Source organism: Armigeres subalbatus, chromosome 3 (assembly GCF_024139115.2).
Source record: "Armigeres subalbatus isolate Guangzhou_Male chromosome 3, GZ_Asu_2, whole genome shotgun sequence".
Classification (NCBI taxonomy): Eukaryota; Metazoa; Arthropoda; class Insecta; order Diptera; family Culicidae; genus Armigeres; species Armigeres subalbatus.
This window is the reverse complement of record NC_085141.1, coordinates 329,282,743-329,303,892: the sequence shown is the minus strand read 5'-3', so window position 1 is coordinate 329,303,892 and position 21,150 is coordinate 329,282,743. Positions and strand designations below refer to the sequence as shown.

Genomic DNA, 21,150 nt, shown 5'->3' with positions numbered 1-21,150 from the left:
TTAATCAATATCAGTTAAAAGCAAGACAACTCAAAACTATGAGTAGTCTTCAAGCAAATTAAATTTTTACGCCAGTGGAAGTGAGCGAAATATGGTTATCATTCTTAAGGACACTCCTCACGGAATCCAAGTTTCAAAGTGCTCGCGTTTTCGGGGGCACACCACTCGATACGGAGGCGGCGGACAACTGTCATTTTTGTTGATTTAGCTTTGCTGCTTCGTTTTTAGTAGTAGTAGTAAAATTCTTCTTTATTTACACAATTTTTGTTCTACAATTATTTTTAACATGTATAGTGATCGGCCGGCTTGGCCCTCCAACTTCAATTTTAATTATTATTATTATTTTTATGTTTCTACTTAATTTTTAAAATATAATGTATCATGACGGCCTTCAGCAGGCGCTAGTGTGTTTTTTTAAATTTGATAACCTAACTACTATGTACACTAATATTTACAATAAAAATTTGATAACCTAGATTGGAACTAGCGCCCTAAGCGCTTGTTGGTCCGAGTGCAAGCAACGGACCCTAAACTTTTCTTTACACTCACCAAAGCGTTCATGTAAGGTTTTTATTCCGGCCAGACGGTGGACCTCGGATGTTCTTGTCCTGGGAGGGGTGTTGAGGATTATCCTCAGGAATTTGTTTTGGACCCGTTGAAGTTTGAGGTGGTGGGTTTTAGCGCAGCTCTCCCAGACCGGCATGCCGTATTCGATCACAGGGAGGATGATTTGCTTGTAGACAGCAAGCTTATTTTTCAGGGACAATGACGACCGGCGGTTGATCAAAGGGTACAGTAGTTTCAACAAGACGTTACACTTTGTCACCGTTTTGTCAACCTGTTGTCTGAAAATAAGCTTGCTGAGGGTCAAGCTCAAGGTAGCCGGCCCTCATTGGCCCATTCCACAGTCGTGCCATTGAGGATGATTTTACAGTCCCCAGGCGGAACAAGTTTAGGGATTTGGAGTGGGGAAAATGATGACCAGGGTCTTCGCCGCGTTGATACAGATCTTCCAGCTGGTGAGGTACTCTGTCAGGGCATCCAGGCCTCGTTGGAGTTTTGCCACTAGCGCTCTGATCACTCTACCGTTGTAGACGATGGATGTGTCATCTGCGAACAGAGACAGAATGCCGCCTTCTGGAGGTTCTGGCATGTCGGAGGTGAACAGATTGAAAAGCAGGGGCCCGAGGATACTGCCCTGGGGGACGCCTGCGACGATGTTGTGCGCATTGGAACTCGCTCCGCTGATTGAGACCCGGAATGTCCTTGCCGACAGGTAATTGTTGATGATTTTCACCAGTTAGCTGGGAAGATTGTAGCGTTGTAGTTTGTACACCAGGCCATCATGCCATACATTGTCAAATGCCTTCTCGACATCGAGTAAGGCCATGGCTGATGTTTTCGAGACAAACTTGTTCCGTCTGAGGACGTTGGTAACTCGGGTCAGTTGGTGTACAGTTGACCGACCGCGTCGGAAACCAAACTGTTCCTCGAGCAAGATGTTGAGATTTTCGGCAGACTCAAGTAACCGATGATGAATAGCTTTTTCGAATAGCTTGGATAACCTTGAGAGAACGCTGATGGGTCGATAACTTTTGGGGGAGTAAGGATCCTTCCCAGGCTTTCGGATGGGGATGACTTTCGCTGACTTCCAGGACGATGGGAAGTAGCTAAGCCGGAGACACTGATTAAAGATCAGCGAGAGGTGCTCAAAGAACGGAGCACTCATGTGTTTGAGCTCGAGATTCAGGATGCTGTCGAAGCCTGGGGCCTTCATGTTCTTCGACGATTTGATATAGGCCGTCAATACGTCAGCTGAGATCTCCAACTCCTCCGAGAAGTCGTTAGGAATCAAATGGATGTTGTTAGCATGCTCGTTGACGGCTGCTTCGTGTGGACTGACGATGTTCTGCCCAAGATTGTGTGAGCTGACGAAGTGACGACCTATTTCAGCGACCTTCTCTGCAGGAGTTATCAAGCGATCCTTAGAGCCATTATTGTCTAGTGGGATCAAAGGTGGAATGGGCCGAGGCTTGGATTTTAGAATTTTGGTCATTTTCAGAACGGCTTAGCATAATCTGGGAGAGTGCGGATCTTATTCGAGAAGTCGTTATTTTTGAGGTCCACCATTCTGGCCTTGATAATTTTTGTGATTCGATTGCAGCGTGCCTTAAGCTCAGGCAGTCCAGTACGCTGAAACTGCCTGCGAGTGACATTCCGCAATCGAATCAAATCTTTGGTGAGTGTATCGATGTTTAAGGAGTTGCTTACCTGCCGAGCCGTCGGTACGTGTTGCTCTCGGGCCGCCGTGATCGCCTCCTCAATAGCGCACAGCTGGCGGTCGATACTTTCCGGCGTCTCCGGACGCACCTCGTAGTCGACGGTGTTATCGACGCACTGCTGGAAACGCTGCCAGTTCACTCGGTGGTAGTTCCGCCGTAACTGCTGGTGCCGATTGACCGAAGAGCCCAGTTCCGCCACCACCGGATAGTGATCCGAACTGAGCTCCTGGTATACAACCGGCTGCGAGACGTGGTCACTCAGGTTTGTTACGTAGAGGCCGAGCGTTGCGTGGGCACCGGACCGACTCAGCCGAGTGGGGGAATCCGGGCTCAGGATCGTGTAGTGGCCTTCCTCCATGTCGTTGCTCCAGATGGTGCCGTTTCGATTGCCGCGACTGTTGCCCCAGGCTTGATGTTTGGCATTCAAGTCGCCGGCAATGATATACTGGCCTTGCCTCCGCGTCAGCTTGACGATGTCCCTCCGAAGGGCAGCCGATGATCCATCGCCGGCTTTGGCTTGCGTTGGACAGTACGCCGCGATGAGCGCGATTGTGCCGACCGAAGTGGTGATTTCGACACCGATGGCCTCGATGACACTGAGCTGGAAGCTTGGAAGCAGACGACAGTTGATGTTGTAGCGAAGAGCGATGGCCACACCACCTCCCCTGGTCGGCCGGTCGAGTCGCACGATGCGGAAGTCCGGGATGTTGATGTTCACCTCCGGTTTTAGGTGCGTTTCGGTGATGAACGCCACGTCTATTTCCTTCTCCTCAAGGAAATCCTTCAGCTCGATTGTTTTGCTCTTTAGCGAGCAAGCGTTCCAGTTGACCAGGCCCACCCTAGCAGCCATTTTCAATGATGAACATGCCAAGTGTGAAGACCTGGTCGAATCGGGTTTTGCAGCCGCGCAGTCGAGTGGCGAGCTGCGCGAAGATCGGCATCAGTTGCTCCGGAGTGTACAGCGGGGCAGATTCTTCCGGTGGGACGGCTTCGTTCTCCGACTGCCGACGGAACCCAGGAAGAGGAAGCGGGGGCCATTCGCTGGTGGATGGTGCCGACGATGCTGGAGCTTGGACCGATGCAGCTGCCGCTGCCAGTCGTTTGTGCAGCTGTAGCGGTGGGAGTATTGGAATCACACGACGGGGAGCCGGGATAGCTGGAAAGTTCACCTCGTTGATTACAAGAACACGGTTCTTCTTCGGAATGGTCCTGGTGGAAGCCTTCTTCCGGATTTCCAGGAACTCGGCTCGCTTTGGGCAGCCCTTTGTGGTGGCCCGATGTTTGTCGCCACAGTTGGCGCACTTGGGATCGGCCACCTCCATTTTGTCACACTCGTCCGTCGGATGGGGTTCGCCACACTTGTTACAGCGCGGCTTCATGCGGCAGTTCCTGATGCCGTGCCCGAAATTGAAGCAGTTGGTGCATTGCGTGACATCGCGGTGCACTGGCCGATATCGCTCCCAGTCAACGACGGTGTAATTTATAACGCCAACCAGTTTCAGGTCCTTCCAGGTAGTGGAGCCGTGCTCCAGATGGATCAGGTAAAGCTGGTCGCGATATTTCCTCGCCTTGTCGTGACGAGCGATCTTGTGGACGGCTACTGGCTTCAGTCCGCAACTTTCAAGCTCTGCTTGGAGCTCTTCCTCCTTCATGTCGTGAAGTCCTCGCAGCAAAGCCTTGAGCGGCTTCGTGCCGGGGTGGTCATGAGTGTAGTACTCATACTTGTGGACCTCGAGGAACTCCACGACGGATTGATGATGGTCCCTGTTGGCCGGCATCACTTTCACGCCCTCGCTGCAGAGCCGAAAAGTACATTTCAGCCCCTTAGCGATCAGCTGGCGAATTTTTGGGCGTAAATCCGGCGGATCGCCCTTCACAAACACGGGCGGGCACTTCTCCTTCCGCTCCGGTTGCACCTGCGGCAGCTGCGATTGCTGCTTCTTCCTCTTTTTCGGCGGATTGCCGGCGTCATCAAGCGGCAACGCCGAGAACACGTTGCTCTGCAAAAGCTGCTTGGAGGGGTTACCCGCGCCTCCAAGAGCAGTGCGCTTAAGCACTTTTCCAGCGACCGAATCGGCCACCGAGTCTCCCATGACGGGTCCGGGAGAAAATAACGCCAACGCGACAGGCGAAAACGTAAACAGCGAAAAAACGAGAAAAACCACTTCGAAAAAATGCGCGAGCAAAAAACACGTCCGTACGTGTTGCTGTCTCGAACTGGAATCGAGCTGCTTCGTTTTTTTCAGCATGCGTGAAAAAATAAAAATAACAGTTCTGCGTTGCTTCCGCATCGAGTGGTGTGCCTCCGAAAACGCGAGCACTTTGAAACTTGGATTCCGTGAAAAGTGGCCTTAAGGACACTCTTCACGGAATCAAAATTTGAAAGTACTCGCGTTTTCAAGGGCACACCACTCGATACGGAAGCAACGCACAACTGTCATTTTATAATTTCATATTGGCTGCGTCGCAGCATGGGTAAAATTATAAGAATGACAGTACTTCGAAATTTGGATTCCGTGATAAGGACACACCTGTTTTTCTTTCCTGAAAATTATTTCTCGGCGAAAATCTACGTGAATGAGCATTCTTCTCGTGAGAATGAGTGAAAATTACGATCATTGGATTAGCTGAACACCTACTCAAGAAAGATGCAGAGAACTCTACGATTTGTCATAGGTTCAACGGATGTTTTTGGAATTTTTAGTGTGAGGAACAACAGTAGGATCATAGACTAATACATAGACCGCAATGTCCGGTACAAATCATTTTAAATTCGGGCACCATGTCTTCTTCTTCATTTTGAGAAAAATACCCCTCGTGGTTGACGAATTACATTTAATTTCACCAACGAATTGACTGACCCCTCCCAACCTTTTGACATTTTGTCTGTTTGTTTCGCTCTCACACTTTCGGGCCAACTGTCAAATCCAAACTGCAACAACAAAATCATTTGATTCTTCTCACAAGTCAAGACAAAATTTTCAAAACCTAAAATCTTAATTCTTAAATTCTTAAACTTAAATCTTATTGGTAAATAATTAATGATTAATAAAAAAAACGATAGCTTTCGGGATAGTCTGGATGGTTCAATACATTTCATAGATTTCATAAGGTGAAATTAATTGTTTTGTGGTAAGTCTTTTATTTTATTACTAGTTAATTCAAATTATAGATGGTGTCTTTTGTCACATCAACAATGACGTCAATGACACTAAAGGTCAATCACAATGGCCGGTTGTTTATGTCGTCTCATCGGATAATAAAGTAAGTGGAGGACGATTTCATCATTGCCATTGGGTCCAACCGAACATCCAGCAAACAACCGAAAGACTTCTCCAAAACCGGAATCACAAACACTAATGATACTGTATAGGATGTGTAAAGCAAAAGTGGGTGATAATCCAGTTGCAGCAAAACTATCTCAACCACTTTGAGAGGAATACTGCGGAATCAGCGGAATCACGCACACTTTATTCATTTGGAGAAGTAAATACTCAACCAAGAGCTGTTGAAAATAAACAATTTTTCGTACGAGATGCCCGACATCCCGGGATTCGAATATGAAAAGACCAGAATTGACGACGACGATGAGTCTTCTGGTGAAATTTAGGGAATACGTTCTGCTACGACAGCAGCCGGATAGTACAGTAGACAATCGGCAGTCCTAGTTTCGAAAAGCGGTAAGTATTCGTGATTTATAAGATATTGTTGTTTCCCCAGAAATATTACAAACAAACTGATACATTTCATCCTTTATTTACAGTGGCCTGTACAACAACCTCAGCATAATCGAGATCATTCTGCATCTCAACAACAGTATTCCCAGCACCGGACACCTCATTCATGTATCAATCGACTCGGGAGAGAAAACACGCTTCTCGTCATCAAAACTTTCGGGATCGAATCGCCATATTTGGTACTCCTGGTCTGACATAAACCCACACCTGAATTCGTATTATTTCGATGAGCATAAGCTACACAGCAGCGGTAACAGAAACATCAACTGCACAGACCGCGGTTGGATCGTAACATCTCCCCGCGGTTGGATCGTAACATCGCTCACATCGCAACATCAAGTGCCTGTCTATCGCAAGTTTGACTTTTTAGATACGAGGCGAACATGAAGCACTTGTTAAAAACGGTGTCCAACGCCGTTGTGTTAGGATGATGCTGCTCTCGATGCTGCCTTTCACTTCCAATGACCTGCAAAGTCAGAGTCAGTCACATCTTCTTTTTGATGAACTAATAGCAGCTGCCTTGGCAGCTGCCGTTGTCCACAATCTGGATGAAAAGACCACCAGCGAGTAAAACGTTATGTTTATCATTCTTGGTGGCGGTACTATTGATGTGTCAATCCTGTCAATCGATGATAGCATCTTCAAAGTCTGCAGCCGATGACACTCATCTTGGCGGTAAGGACTCTGACTACCGATTGTCTTCACCGGCAGGGGTCAGCTTTGAAAATGAATTGTTCTTCGAGGGCACCAACTTCACCCAATGATTGCTGGAAGTCTCCGTAATAAAGATAATAAAAAATAAATAAAATAAAATAAATCTTATTCAATCAATCTCAATCTATCAATCAAACACACTCGATAAATCTCAATCATTCAATCAAGCTCAGTCAATTAATTCCGAAAATCAATTAATCTCAATGATTCAATCAAGCTCAGACAATCAATCTAAATCAATAAAAAAAAATTAATCATTCTCAATCCATCAATCTCATTCATTAAAATCAATCAATCATATTAAAAAAAACAATCTCAACCAATCAATTAATCTTGAGATCAATCTCAATTAATCCATAAGTCAATCAATTTCAAATAATCAATTAATCTCGATTAATCAATCTCAATCAAGCAATCAAACAATCCTCACCAATCAATTAATCTTAATCAATCAATCGCAATCCATCAATCAAACAATCAATCAATCTCAATCCATCAATCTCAATCCATCAATCATTCAACCAAGCTCAGTTAATCAACTAAATAATCAATCAATCAATCTTAATAAATAAATTTAAAAGCAATCCATTATTCTCAATAAATCAACCTCAATTAATCAATCTCAATCAATGAATCAACCAATCAATCTCAATAAAACAATAGCACTCAACTAATCTAAAACACATTAATAAAGCTTAAAAAAAACTCAACTAATCAATCTTAATCAATCAATCTCAATAAAACAATAGCACTCAACCAATCAATCTTAATCAATCTCAATCGATCAAAAAATCAATCTTAATCGATCAGCCAATCAATCAGTATTAATCAATCTCAATAGATCAATCAATTAATCTTAATACACTGGATTCTGTTTTTACACGATTTACATTTTCTCAATTTTTCGCTCAGCCTAAATGTTTAACGCATATTAATCATCATGTGATTTTTCTTTGAATTATTCTGGATTTTTTTAAACATGTTGCGAAGATTTTGGAGGTAAATTGAAGTCACACGATCAAAAATACGAGCGAAAAAAAATCGCGTAAAAACAAAATCCTGTGTAATTCAATCAATCTAAATCAATGAATCAATCAATCTCAATCCAACATTATCACTCAATCAACCATAATCAATCTCAATCGATCAATCAATGAATCTCAATCAATGAATAAAACCAATTAATCAATCTCACTCAATTAGTCAATCTCAATTATTCAATCCATCACAATCAATAAATCAATCAATCAATCTCAATAAAACAAATAAACCTCTGTCTCAATCAATCAACCTTAATCAATCAATAAATCAATTTCAATCAATCAGTCAATCATTCAATCAAGCTCAGTCAATCAATCAATCAACTAATCAAGCATTTAATATTAATATATCAGTTTCAATCAATAAAATCATTCAATCAGTCAATCTCAATCAATCAATCAAGCAAAAGCATTCAATCAATCTCAATCAAATAATATCACTAAATCCATCAAGTAATCAATCCTAATCAATATCAATCGATCAATCTCTATCTCTATCTCAATCAATCAATCTTAACCAATCTCAATCAATAAATCAATCTTAATCAATCAATAAATCAATTTCAATTAATCAGTTGATCAATCAATCTCAATCATTCATTTTTAATCAATCTCAATCCATCAATTAATCTTAACACAACTCAGGACAAACTGCAAGGTCACTACTGGAAAGGCCTACTGCGATAGATAATAATCCACGACTGGTTTTAATTTGACTTTTTGACCGGATCTTTCATTTCATCGATGTGATGAGCCTGCTTCATGGCTGCTGCGGATGTTCCATCCTCACAAATTATGTACACAATTACGTCGTTTCGTATTAAATTCATTGTTTTATTCATCCATATTGCAAGAGTCATAGGTAGCTGATAGTCATTAAGCGGTCTTGGTATTTGCTTTACTTCCAGAAGAGAAACTGCTGTAGTGGGGTCATGAGATGGGGTCATCTATCCGCTCATCAATCGGCTTGTTTGACAGGATTTCATTCAATGTTACGGTTCCAGTAATTACCGTCAGCCTCGACCAACTCCTCCGAATGACATCAAAACTTTTCAACTCCTGGTTGCATTCGATTTTTTCCCCAATCTTGGCTATCGAAACGGTCGCGTACTTTTTTTCTTCAACAGCAGTTCGTACTTGTACAATACGTCGATGTCCAGCTTCACCCATTAGTTTGTTTCAATGACGAACTGCTTGATGCTAACACCGATCTTGAACACCTCGTCATAATCGATGCTGTTGGTGTTGATCATGATACTGTGTGTCGTGTCGTCATAAATAACCTGTTGGGCAAGAAAGGAAAAGAAATTTGATTACAAGTGTTGTTGATGCTTTTGGTATTCATAAGAATTTCTCGACCTTTTAGTGTGACCAGAGCGGCCATGTACTGAGCACATCCGTACAAGGATGAGCGCTTCAGTGCCCTCTGGCGAATATTGTACTGCATTCTATGTTCCTGAGACAGACCGGGTGATTTTCTGCTCTCGACGAGTTTGTGAATTTAGTGGGGCAATATTCCCATTTCACTTGTTTGAAGGATCTGAGCGGCTATGTTCTCATCTACTGCATCGGTCGTCGGCGCTGGTAGCAACTTAGCGAAACAAATGTTGTACTCTTGGTCTTGGATGATGCTGCGGGGTAAAGGGAGTTGAAATCCATCAGCAGGATGAATTTGTCGTAGAATCCCTTGATCGGTTCCAACACAAGGCAACACAAAGCTGGATCAATATTTCCATACACCAAAAGGAACCAATTTAACACGGTTCATTCGTTTTTACACAAACATTTTGAACGCGATTGAAAAATTCGAAAACAAAAACAAACATCGGAGGTAAGCAAATCTCGGGTACTTTTCAAAACGGCGTATATCGCAAATTGTAAACAAACCCGTTTTCAACAGCATATGGCATCAAATTCAACTAAAAATGTGTATATCTTCAAAGCTACATGAAAATTAAAAATGTAAATCTTTTTTTTTTTCAAAACGATGTAACATCATTGTTGAAAATATTGCACATACATCGCTTAGCAGAAAATGTGCTTTAAATTTTTTTTTCGAACAACTAAATAGTTTAAAACGTGCGTCTGCTTGTACTTTTGCATCCCTGGTTTCAAAATTAAGCTTGTTACTTGATTTTTTTGATTTCCCTTAAGAAAAATATTTTACGTTGTTTTTTTTTGCAGTAAATGTTGTTACATCGTGTTGTAATGGGCCAAACACAATTGATACGTTTGCGTGCGTTTTGACAGTTTTCCCATAGAAAAACTGTCAAAACGCACGCAAACGTATTTATTGTGTTTGACCCATAAGTGTTGCAATTTTTTTGTCGCATGCGTGTGAAACGTTTCAACTTTACGCAACATTTCGACGTATCAACAATTAGGCTTTCAGCGATCGTGTACGTACACGCACGTTTCACTCACACTTTTACTCGGTTTGTTTGCAACCACGAGCAGCTGTCACGGCAAAATTAAATGGGATTGTTTGCAACCACGAACCTGCGTTCGTGTTGATGAGAAATGTCGGCGAGACCCTAATACAGCGTATACAGAGCAGCGTAACATTTCGACGAAAGTAGCATGACCTCGGTCATGCTGACATATCAAAACGACATATGTGATTTATCTGTTGCAGAACGTTGTAACATATATTTTTATCAAAATAACTGAAATGTTCACACGTAGTGTATATTTCAAAGCCAGTGACGATGAACATTTTCATAATGTATTGTGTCGCCAGCACTAAATTGTATTCCGACTTCCGACGTTTTACTTCCGAACTTACTTCCGACATCATGAACGTCAGAACAAAATTTGAATTTGCTATCAAAACATTGTCGGAAGAGCTTTCAGAAGTGTGGAAATCGACTTCCGAACCTCAATTTGGTGCCAGCGACGTTGTCAGCGACAAAACAAGCTCGATTTTGTGACAGATGACACCGTGCAGTGGTGCATATTTATTTTATTTTTCCGTGAGAATCTCGTCCGAAGTGGGCCTTGCTGCCAGTTCATCAGCGTCATATAAACAGTTTTGGTCTAAATGCACAATATCGTTGAGGTGAATTCATTTGCTATAAAAATGTTTAGTTTCTAAATAGGAATAAAAATAAAATCTGAAAACTTCCAAGCCCATTTTCTCAGCTTGATCAAAATGTTACATACGCCGATTTGAAAAAGTACCCGAGAAATAAACAAATAAGCTGACAACTGACAACTGTTGTCAAACTGACGTGATTAGAATTGAGGGGCTTCTCAATGGTCGAGTGATTGTAATAGGTCATAGCGCGCGGAAAACCTAACCTCACTATTTTGACAGGTACTGGTCCTGTTGTTTACGTTTCGGACTTAGAATTATTTTGATCCAAATTAAATCTGCATATTTCACGATGTTGATGACATTCCGTACATTCCGCATTCAAATATTGGTAATTATCGATAAGCTTAGGTAATTAACGATCAGAAAATCCAAAGAATGATAGAAGAATCTCTAAATTAAAATAAAGTCGTCTGTAAACAACAGGACCAGTACCTGTCAAAAGTCGTGTGTGACGTCACTGTGCAATGGAGTATAATTGTAATCCGTCACTCCCCAGGGGTATATAGTGGTGCCCGAAAAAATGGCCACCCCTCCGTCTACACTAATAAAAATCCACACATTTTTATTGGCAAAAATCTAAAGAAATTGACAAATAAATTTTATGTGTGCGTTAATAACCACCCGCTATGGGAAAATCCACATAAAGGTTATTAGTTAATAACGGTTATGTGTGTTTCCACATATATGCTATGCGAATTCACATAGCCGTTATGTGGGAAATGCTATAGTCAAAATTTATGTGTGCCACACATAATGGATATGATTGGATTTTTGTCAGTGTATGTATTCGTCAATGGTAGGATCGTTTTGGTAGAAAACTATACAAAAAATATGAACATTCATGTACAACGAGCCTGGGATTGAACGCTCGACCTCCTGTTTGTAATGAGGACCGTGCTCTCAGAACTTTTAAATATTTTTACTCCAAAATATGTAGATTTTCCGACTTGCTGTGTGTATTCATGAACGATTTTTGCTATGGAATTCGACAGCGCATGCAATCTTCAAGATTGGGGAGACTTGATCGTCTTTCTATGATATCTTCTCAATAAATATATATTTTCTTGAATTTTTTAGACGAATTTTTATATGGATGCCTAATGAGGGATAAAGTCTCCTCAAATTGAGGCAACAACTCAAAATCCGAATATCCTGAAATTGTGGTGGAATGATGGCATTTTTTTCAGTGAAGATCATTTAGCATATTTATGGATTTATGCAAATGATAGCATTTGGTCATTATTGGGAGAAGTTGTTCTAATTTTGCGTGGCCACTAAAAAACATCTTCAGGAGGAACAAAACACAGTAAATAATAGAGTAAATAAGGTTGTCAATTAAAAAAATAACTCGCCACATAACGATCACTTATTCTAGAGGATCTATTATAAAAATACGCTATAACAATACTACTTTACTGCCCATGATCGCATATTTGTGACATATGTATTTTGGTTGATTTTGTAAATCGTTTGTCAATCCTCCCCACAAACTCAATCATTTCCAGTTTACCACAGATAAGCAAGATAGTAAAGCCCATTTTACTGTTGTGGGTTTAGATCCATTAAATTGAGCTTTGTGAACGATTCACAGGCTTTTTACAAAATGAACAAAAATGCGAGTGTGCAGTCATCGGCAGTTTAGTTCTTGGTAAAACAGGGGAGAATAAAGTCTCCCCACCTTCCCCTACTGCATGAAGTTTAAGTTTAAAAAACTCGAAACCGACAGGTCTCTTGTATACCAATTTATAAATTGTGACGTAAAACACCTTCAATTAGCTACTGGTGAAATGCCAATAAGAGCATAAATGGCTGGCGATGTTTCAGAGTGATCATTTTTCCAAGATCCGTAATTTCATTTCCACCATGAACAAAGCATCTTCCGATGGATACATAAAGCTTTATAAAAAAAATCTTAGTCAATAGTTTCAAAATAGTTGAAAATAGTGACTTTTTGTGAGAAAAAGTGACTTTAGTGACTTGAGGTCGAAAAAAGAGACTTTTTAGTGACTAGCCCGAAAAAAGTGACCAAGTCACTAAAAAGTGACCCGCTACCAGGCCTGCTATAGGGTCGTAATGGCCAAGACACGTGGGACGATGGCCCCTGCATAGCGGTCTGGAGAGGATCATCGCGGGGCTCTTCCCACGTCATGACCCAAGTCTCTGCCCTCACTGGCCGACGACGAAAGAGTAACTGTGGCGGAACTTGCGGGGATTGCACAGTCCCTTTGTGTAGGTAAGGCGCCAGGACCGGATGGTATTTCGAACCTGGCCATCAAAGCGGCCATTGCTGAGGCTCCCGAGATGTTCAGATCTGTCATGCAGAGATGCCTGGACGATGGAGTTTTCCCTGAAGCATGGAAAAGGCAGAGCTTGGTCATATTGCCAAAGGCGGGAAAACCACCGGCGGGAAAACCACCGGCGGGAAGCCCACTCGATCGCAATTGTGGAGAAGTGGATGAGTTCCAGGAAGTTAGAACTGGCTCACCACAAGACTGAGGTGATTGTTGTTAACAACCGAAAGTCGGAGCAACAAGCGGTGATAAGGGAAGGCAACTGCGCGGTTACCTCTGAACGCTCCATCAAACTCTTGAGGGCAGGGCCGCATTTAACCGGAAGAGGGCCCCAAAATGTACAAAAAAGTTGGTTTTGGTACATAAGAATTGTGGGGCCCGGGGACACGCCCCCCAAATCCGGCCCTGCTTGAGGGTAATGATCGTCGATAAGCTCACCTTTGGTAGCGACGTCAATATCGCCTGCAAGCGTGCCTCCACAGCTATAGTCAGGGCTGGTAGCGATGGATGCCGTTCAAAATAGTGACTTTAGTGACCAACGATGACAAAAAAGTGACCAAATAGTGACTTTTCAATTGCAGAAAAAGTTACCAAATAGTGACTTTTAGATGTTGTTTTGAACCGGGTGTAGAACTACAAGTTGCATTAGCATTGTTACGGTATAATTCGTAGATTGCAAACTAATGTGTTATTTTTGAAATCCTTATGTAGAATGCTATCAGAAATCAAAAAAAGGCAAAAACAACAAAAGCATGATGATTACTGCTACTGGCCACGCCCATCTTCATCGTAAGAAGGGAGAGGATGAAAGCAGGAGGCCAGCGTCTGCGACACTCTCATGAGTATCACACAATTATGTGGATGATTACAACAACATTTGTTTTTTAGTATGAGCTCGAAGTTACAGCTAAAGAATTATGTAAATTTATCTTATAGATTCCTAGACTATTTGGATTTGGACAAAGTTTATAAATAATTGGTATGATCATTTGATTGAAAAAATACAAAATAATGAAGAAATTTTTAAAATACGATTTTACCTATTATTGAACTATGGTTTAATAACAAATTTAAATGAAGTTTTTACCGTGGCATTCTGAGGAAAATTTTGAAAATCCAAAAACCAATCCAAAAATTCTAATAAACTTTAATTTCTAAATGGCAGACTTTAGTATTAAAGTTAATTAAAAATATGTGGCCAAAAAATCTCGAGTTAAAAAATCTTTTAAATCTAATTAGTTTTTTTGGTTTTGTTTTAGATTTAAAAACTCCGACCAATTCATTCACCTCCACACTAGTTTTTTGGGTATCTTTTCTTAATTGTTAATAAAAAGAATCACTTCTACAATTTTTTTTTCGAGACTTGTCTCGAAGGGTCGCAGGGCGGATTTAACAATCATAAACGGATTTAACAACCATTTAACATCGACGCCCTTATTGCTCATTATTCTACGCAGACTACGTGGTTCTGGTACCAAAACTCCTCAATGTACGCAGTCCGAGAGCTCTTGTATTTTAAATGGTCGATAACGGCGCTGGTCACGTCCTCACGGTCTATCGAGGATGGGAAGGAATTGATGATGCAGTCACTCGCCCACTACTGTAAGCCGAGAACGCCTCTGGACTCGCCACGAGTTCATGCGGAATTTTATTGAAATCTAGGGGTTTTCATGGCATAGGTTCGTCTTGGTTAAAGGGTTATTGCTAATGTGGTAGTGATGGAAAGGTGGTATATGTAAATTGGACGCCAGAAACGAGCTTTGTCGCTCAGATATCGAACCGCCAGAACTAGTCAAGATGTAACGTAGAAGATAGAAATAGAAAGGGCATGGGATTGAACCCACGACCTTTTGCGTAAGAGGCAGAAGTGGTAGCCATACCATGACCACCAAGCCCGTTAACACTTTTGATTTGGTTGATCATGAAACCTAGGCACAAATGATTTTTATTTTGAACTTTTTTACAACAGTCAATGCAAAAATAGTGACTTTAGTGACCATTTTCCGAAAAATAGTGACTTTACTGACTTTTGGATGCAAATAGTGACTTTTTAGTGACTAGACTCAAAATAGTGACCAAGTCACTAAAAAGTGACTCGCTACCAGGCCTGCATAGTGGCATTGTCCGGGATGATGTCAAATAGCTCTGCGGTTTATGCCAGCAAGCGCAAGCTTCTGGCTAGTGTCGCTCTGTCTATACTAAGGTATGGCGGGGCAGCTTGGGGCACGGCCCTGCGTATTAACTGCTACAGATCGCAGTTAGAAAGTACGTATAGTACGGCTCATGTGCCTAAGGTGCTCGCCAGAGTAGACGCGACGTGCGATGCGACGCGACGCGACTCACGTAAAAGAATAACAATCATTATCAACAGGCTGTCAAATTGCACTGTCGCGTCGCGTCGCATCGCACGTCGCGTTTACTCTGGCTTGCCCCTAAGAGTTGCGAGCGCGTACCGTACCGTGTCGCACGATGCACTTTGCGTCATCACCGGTATGATGCCTATTGACATCGTTATCGGTGAAGACATAGAGAAATGCGCGGCACGAGAGGCATCCGTAGGATTGTCAGGTTGGCCTCAATGGTCAAATGGCAGCGTGCGTGGGACAGTTCCACTAAGGGTAGATGGACACATAGGTTGATATCGGAGATAGGTACGTGGGTCAAGAGGCGCCATGGGGAAATCACTTTCCACCTGACCAAGGTCCTTACAGGCCATGGTTGCTTCAGTCAGTATCTACACCGGTTCGGACACTCGGCACCGTCCGAGTGTCCGGTGTGCGCAGATTTAGAGGAAACGGCGGAACACGTGTTGTTCGTGTGCCCACGTTTTCGCACAATGCGTGACCACATGTGGTCTGGACACTACCCCGGACAACCTAGTCCGGAGGATGTGTAAAGATGAAGTTAGCTATCCTCCAAATCGCTACACAAAAGGTGGCGTGTGGACTCGAGGAATGGCTAGTTCAGGCGCAAATACGAGGTGGTTCAAGGGTTAGGAGTCGGCTTCATGGGTCATACCGGTAACATGGTATCGTCGCTTTTGCGGCGTCCGTCAACCGGGCGGGTTCCGAGCCTGAGGACGGAAAGGGGTCCTCGTCAAGGCTGGGGCAGGCGTCGGCAAATCCCTCTGTGTGTTGGCGAATTGGTCCTATCGCAGAGAGGTCAATTTGGGGTGCACGCGGCACCATCATTCTTGATGCCAGCCGTGCAGATGGAAGCAGGCGCGAAGTCGACCCTTTCCACTCTCCGAGAACATAGGGCGTGGTAAGGCCACCTGGAAAGCCGGCAATGCGCTGACACGATACCATGGTGTTATTTTATTATTTTTTTATAAAGCGAGTCAAGATGTTCGGTGCTGCAAGGACAGGCAGCTAACCTCGAGGGTGCGTTGTGTACTAACCCCCCTTTGAAGCATTACTTTCTGGTTGTACCGAAGGGACGACAGCCTTAGCGGCATTTCTTCCGGCGTGTACATATACTGTGGGCGGATTGCGTTGATGTTTGTTATTGCGCGTTCTTTATTTATCCTTTTCGTCGTCCTTCTGGAGATTTGGATTCTACTGTCGATTTCCATCCGAATGATGAGGTGGGTGCTGCCAAATTCTTGTTCGTCGATGGTCCATGTTATTTTCCTTGCTATTCCTGGTGTGACCTGTCCTGTGAGACGTCAATGGCTGAAGAATTTCTGTCTGGTGCTGCTATTGTCGTTTTTCCGCCATTATTGAGTAGGATAAAATCCGATTCGCTTATTTCGTTGAAGAGAACTGTTCCTTTTTCGCACGAGGTTGCATCAAGGTCCCACAGGTCGTGATGTGGGTTGAAGTCCCCCGCCAAGATGATTTCTCCTTGTATTTTCCCTACTGCATCGAAGGGCTGTTTGAGTTTTTGGCAGCATTCCCTTTTTAGATGATGGCCTGGTGGGACGTAAATTGATATAGCGGTCAACGTATCAAATCCATGTTTTATTTTTACAGCGATGAATTCTATTGGGTTGAAGGTCCCAAGCTGCACTTCTTCTCCTATTAGATCTTGGCGCAGTAAAACTCCTACTCCTCCGTATGCTTCGGTACTTCGTATTGAATAATTAAGCACCTTTGACGGCCTTCTCTCTTCCCACCACCCGCCAGATAAACGCATCCTATTCTTGTCTTGCGGCTGGAACAGCCTGGCGAAGCCTGTTTTGTTTCAGTTCCTTACTAATGTTCTGCCTTGCGTTCGCGAACTCGATGATATCATCAAGTTGCTCAGCGACCACCCGCATCCCGGGTAGTGGCTCGCCAAGCGTGTTTATAGGGCCATACCTCATCACTGCTGAAGAGACTATGGTGCTGCTAGTTGCAGCCCCCGTCTATCCGCTCTCCACCTGACTAACGCTAACGACCATGCCTAACGCATCGTCAAAAGAATTATATTTGGATTCACTCATTTTAATCGGGGCCCCCTTGTGGCTGCTGTCGAATCCTACTGGAGTAGTCGCCTTTAATGATTCCATGGTTATCTTACGGCATGCAGGGAGGCCATGCAAGGGTTGACACTTACGGGTTCAGAGCCAGATCAGCGCAAGTCAAGAATGTTAGACTGCCAGCCATTGCTTTTACAATATTACGATATCCAAGACAAGATGCGTTAACACGCGGCCAGAATGCCATAACCAGGATTTCACTGGTATTGATCCTTATGTGCACCAATTTTCGCCAGCCAAAGACTTGATATGTTCTTACCATAATCATGAGTAGGACAATTCTTTGAATGTTCCACCTACTTTTTTTACCCATCCCGGCGCCACTGCTCATGTATGTATACTAAATTTTACCTGTTTTTTCTCGTCTCTTACTAATTTGGTGGTCTCCACAAAATGTTGACCCTGTTGTCCTTTTGGCAAACCTGCATGATAGTAAGTTCAAGTTCAATTTTAACTAGCTGCATCGTAAATTTTCAAGTGAGCACACGCAATTACAGAGGAGTTTTTGGCAAAATAATGTTCATTTGGATTTCGAGCCTGTGCCGGGAATGGGACTATGTAGAGAATACCGTCCATAACCCTATGTAAAGAAATAGTAAATGTTGTGCCTTTCTCAATGGCTGTGATATATGCAATCTAAAAATAAAATCGATAAACATTCTTGTTAGAAAACATAACTCAAATTTAGTATCAAATACTAATGCCGATTAAACAACTTGGTAAGCAATCATTACATGATCTTAACGAAAGTGAACGAATTCCGTTAGTCTATAAGCCTAGCTCAAACATTGTACGGTACAGAGATAAATATTTCAGGTAAAAAATAAACGGCATTAAATTCTTCTTCTTACTTGAACTCGACGTCGATTTTCTCCTCCTCAGGGAACACCAAATCGCCTTTACCCGGATAGAGCGAATGGAAGTTCCCCTCGGCGTCGTACAGTCGCACCTGCTCAATATGCATCTCCACGGCTTTATCATACGTCACGACGGCGCTCGATGTCTTCCCTTTGGGTTTCTTCTTTCCCTCCGGATGGGTCCGACTCACCTGTACGTCCTTCAGCAGCAGCTTCTTGAGCAGAGCCACCATCACCCTATGGCAAACATCCATGCTGACCGAACTGGTCACCTCCAGCAACATGTTTTTGGTGTCCGCAGATATTTTCGTCTCGTCACAGTTTGTCAGCGGAGGAAGACTGATCACTTTCTCCTCGTCATCGAAAAAAACAAATACCTCACCCTCGAGCAGATTTATAAATTTATATACCCCGGAGTAAGTGCTGCGCTTCTTCTCCTTTCGAATGACTTCCGCCTGTTGCTTCAATCCGTCATAATACTTGGCTGCTGTGGTTTTGGCCTTTGCTCCGAGAGGAGTGATTTCGATCTGCTCCGAAAGATCCGCCCGGTAGCGGATGTTTCCTTTGATTTTCGCCAGATCATGGGTAGCAATGGTGGCCAGCTCTCGCTTTCCGCATTCGTTGTCATGAAGTTCATTCTGTAGTTGGAGGAACTTTTTCATGTTACCCACATCGAAGTCCCGTACAATGCAGTGAGCCGTGTGTGCTCGCAATGAATGGGCTTCCTGTGTAAAGCTTACTTTGCGAGCATCGTCCGAGGCTTTAAAAACTTTGATCAGCTGTCGGACTTCGACTTCTTCCGGCGTCGTCGGTTCAGTAGGGACCTTATCGCCGGAATCGTTTTCAGACTTTGGAGCAACGTAGCCATTCTTCTCGACGTAGTCTAAAACCTGTTTGCTGCGACATTGCTCAACCAACTTCTTCAACCGCTTGTCCTTCAAAGGATTGTCCTTAAGGTTGATTTCTGGAATAAGGAAAGATTTTAGATGGTTTCACATTTAATATAATTCAGTGATTTGATACCCTTCAACTTTGTAATCTTTGCCAAAAACTGTGGCACCAGCTCAATTTTATTGTCGGCCACGTTTATCGCCTTCAAGCCAGCTTGATTGACCAAGCTGTTCGGAATTTCTTTGATCTGATTTTTCTCCAAGTTTATCTGAAAAACCAACCGATATCAGATTCGATTCGATAGCAATCGGTTGCAATACTTACCTCAGCTAGATGGTGCGTTTCTTTTCCGATCGGCAATACCGGAAACTGCTCCAGCTGGTTCGAGGATAAATTACACACCGTCAACCTCTCCAGCTGGCCCAAATCCGCCTCTTTCAGCTTATTTCCGGACAGATTGATCGTGGTCAGTGATTTCAGTTTTCCCAACTCGACCGGCAACGATTCGATGCGGTTTCCGGACAAATCCAGCACTTTAAGCGCCGAAAGTTGTCCAATTTCAGCCGGAATGCTACCGATTTGATTCCGAAATAGTATCAACGACTGCAGATGCTCCAGGTTGGCGATCTTCGACGAAATTTCGCTCAACGGTGTATCGTTGATGTCCAGCAGATTGAGGGCACTCAGCTGGTAGACAGTCTCGTCCAGATTACCATCATTTTCCTCGAATCGTTTCCGGATGGCAGGTCCCGCGAGCACCAACTCTCTGCGATTTTCATCCTTAGCAAGCTGCACTTCGTGCCACATTCTAATGGTTATTGATTCGGGCGCTTGTAGTCAAACTATTGATGACTATTTTTAACTGCAAAATGATGAAATTAGATGTGACGCGATTTGATGAAACTTTTTCCCAGAAACGAGGAAAGACAAGCAATAACACACAATTCGGGACTGATTTGCGATTTGGGCGTAACTTATTTTGTAAACAAACATTGCTTCATGGATTCTGGAGAATGCAAGCGTTTTCATCCTAAACTAATTCCCTTATCTGGTAGAGGAAAGCTTAATCTGTCGGATCCATACCGTGGTTTCCTCATGAAATGCTTATTTTAGCAGAAATTCGCCTTCCAATGTTTGTTTACAAAATAAGTTACGCCCAAATCGCAAAGCGGTCCCGACATGTGGAACAATGAATATTGATCAACAAACGGGCGGAGCGCAGATCTTTTTGTTGTGCTTCAGCGTCGATGTTCGCACTAAAATTTTAGTACATTTCAAATCCACACTGAAAACCAGAACTACCCAAAAGTGGGTTGTTTGCACTCAAAACCGTAATTTGGGCCAATAACCCAAATTTGAGTAAAATGACTTTTCTGGCACAAGGTAGTTTGTATTGTCGGCGTAGCACCAACTTAGAATTCGGAAGTCCGGACTTCCGAACCGAACTTTCTTCCGAAGTTTTATCTGTCAAACTAATGGATGCGTTGTTTAGCGCATCTTTAGGGGAATCCAGCGCACTACTTCCGAAGTTGGGAAAGTTGCCTGTATCTGCAGAAAAATCCAACTTCGGTATAAAAAGCAGTATAAATTTATTCCGGATACACAATATAGATAGTGGAATAGATGAGCGAAGATATTTAAATCCTCTGTCTCCAAACGAACTGTCAAACGTGTCTCCAAACGAGCATGACGTCACGATTTCAATGGAAACGTTAAGGGCTGTGACGTCATATGCGCGTGTGCACGGGCAAAAAAATCGACTCAGCCATGCTTTCGCTC

The 21,150-nt window shown here is 43.1% G+C and overlaps 1 protein-coding gene and 1 long non-coding RNA gene across 2 annotated transcripts; one reads left to right on the top strand and one right to left on the bottom strand.

Annotated features, from left to right (window-relative positions):
• Nucleotides 1–5,005: 5,005 nt before the first annotated feature.
• Nucleotides 5,006–8,226, top strand: LOC134221203 (uncharacterized). Its single transcript, XR_009982258.1, has 3 exons — nucleotides 5,006–5,414; nucleotides 5,500–5,962; nucleotides 6,046–8,226. It is a non-coding gene; the product is annotated as an uncharacterized LOC134221203 (long non-coding RNA).
• Nucleotides 8,227–18,281: 10,055 nt separating this feature from the next.
• On the bottom strand, nucleotides 18,282–20,657 carry LOC134221202 (leucine-rich repeat-containing protein 47-like). Its single transcript, XM_062700392.1, has 4 exons — nucleotides 20,551–20,657; nucleotides 19,696–20,233; nucleotides 19,504–19,639; nucleotides 18,282–19,444 (listed from the first exon to the last, which is right to left on the bottom strand). The coding sequence occupies exons 2-4, from the start codon at nucleotides 20,176–20,178 to the stop codon at nucleotides 18,471–18,473; spliced, it is 1,593 nt and encodes a 530-aa protein (XP_062556376.1). The 5' UTR covers nucleotides 20,179–20,233; nucleotides 20,551–20,657; the 3' UTR covers nucleotides 18,282–18,470.
• Nucleotides 20,658–21,150: the final 493 nt, after the last annotated feature.

Coding starts and splice junctions, on each gene's coding strand:
- LOC134221202 (XM_062700392.1), bottom strand. CDS start 20,178: ATGTGGCACGAAGTGCAGCTTGCTAAGGATGAAAATCGCAGAGAGTTG. Junction 19,640..19,695: donor AAACGCACCATCTAGCTGAG/GTAAGTATTGCA, acceptor TTGGTTTTTCAG/ATAAACTTGGAGAAAAATCA. Junction 19,445..19,503: donor AAAGATTACAAAGTTGAAGG/GTATCAAATCAC, acceptor TCCTTATTCCAG/AAATCAACCTTAAGGACAAT.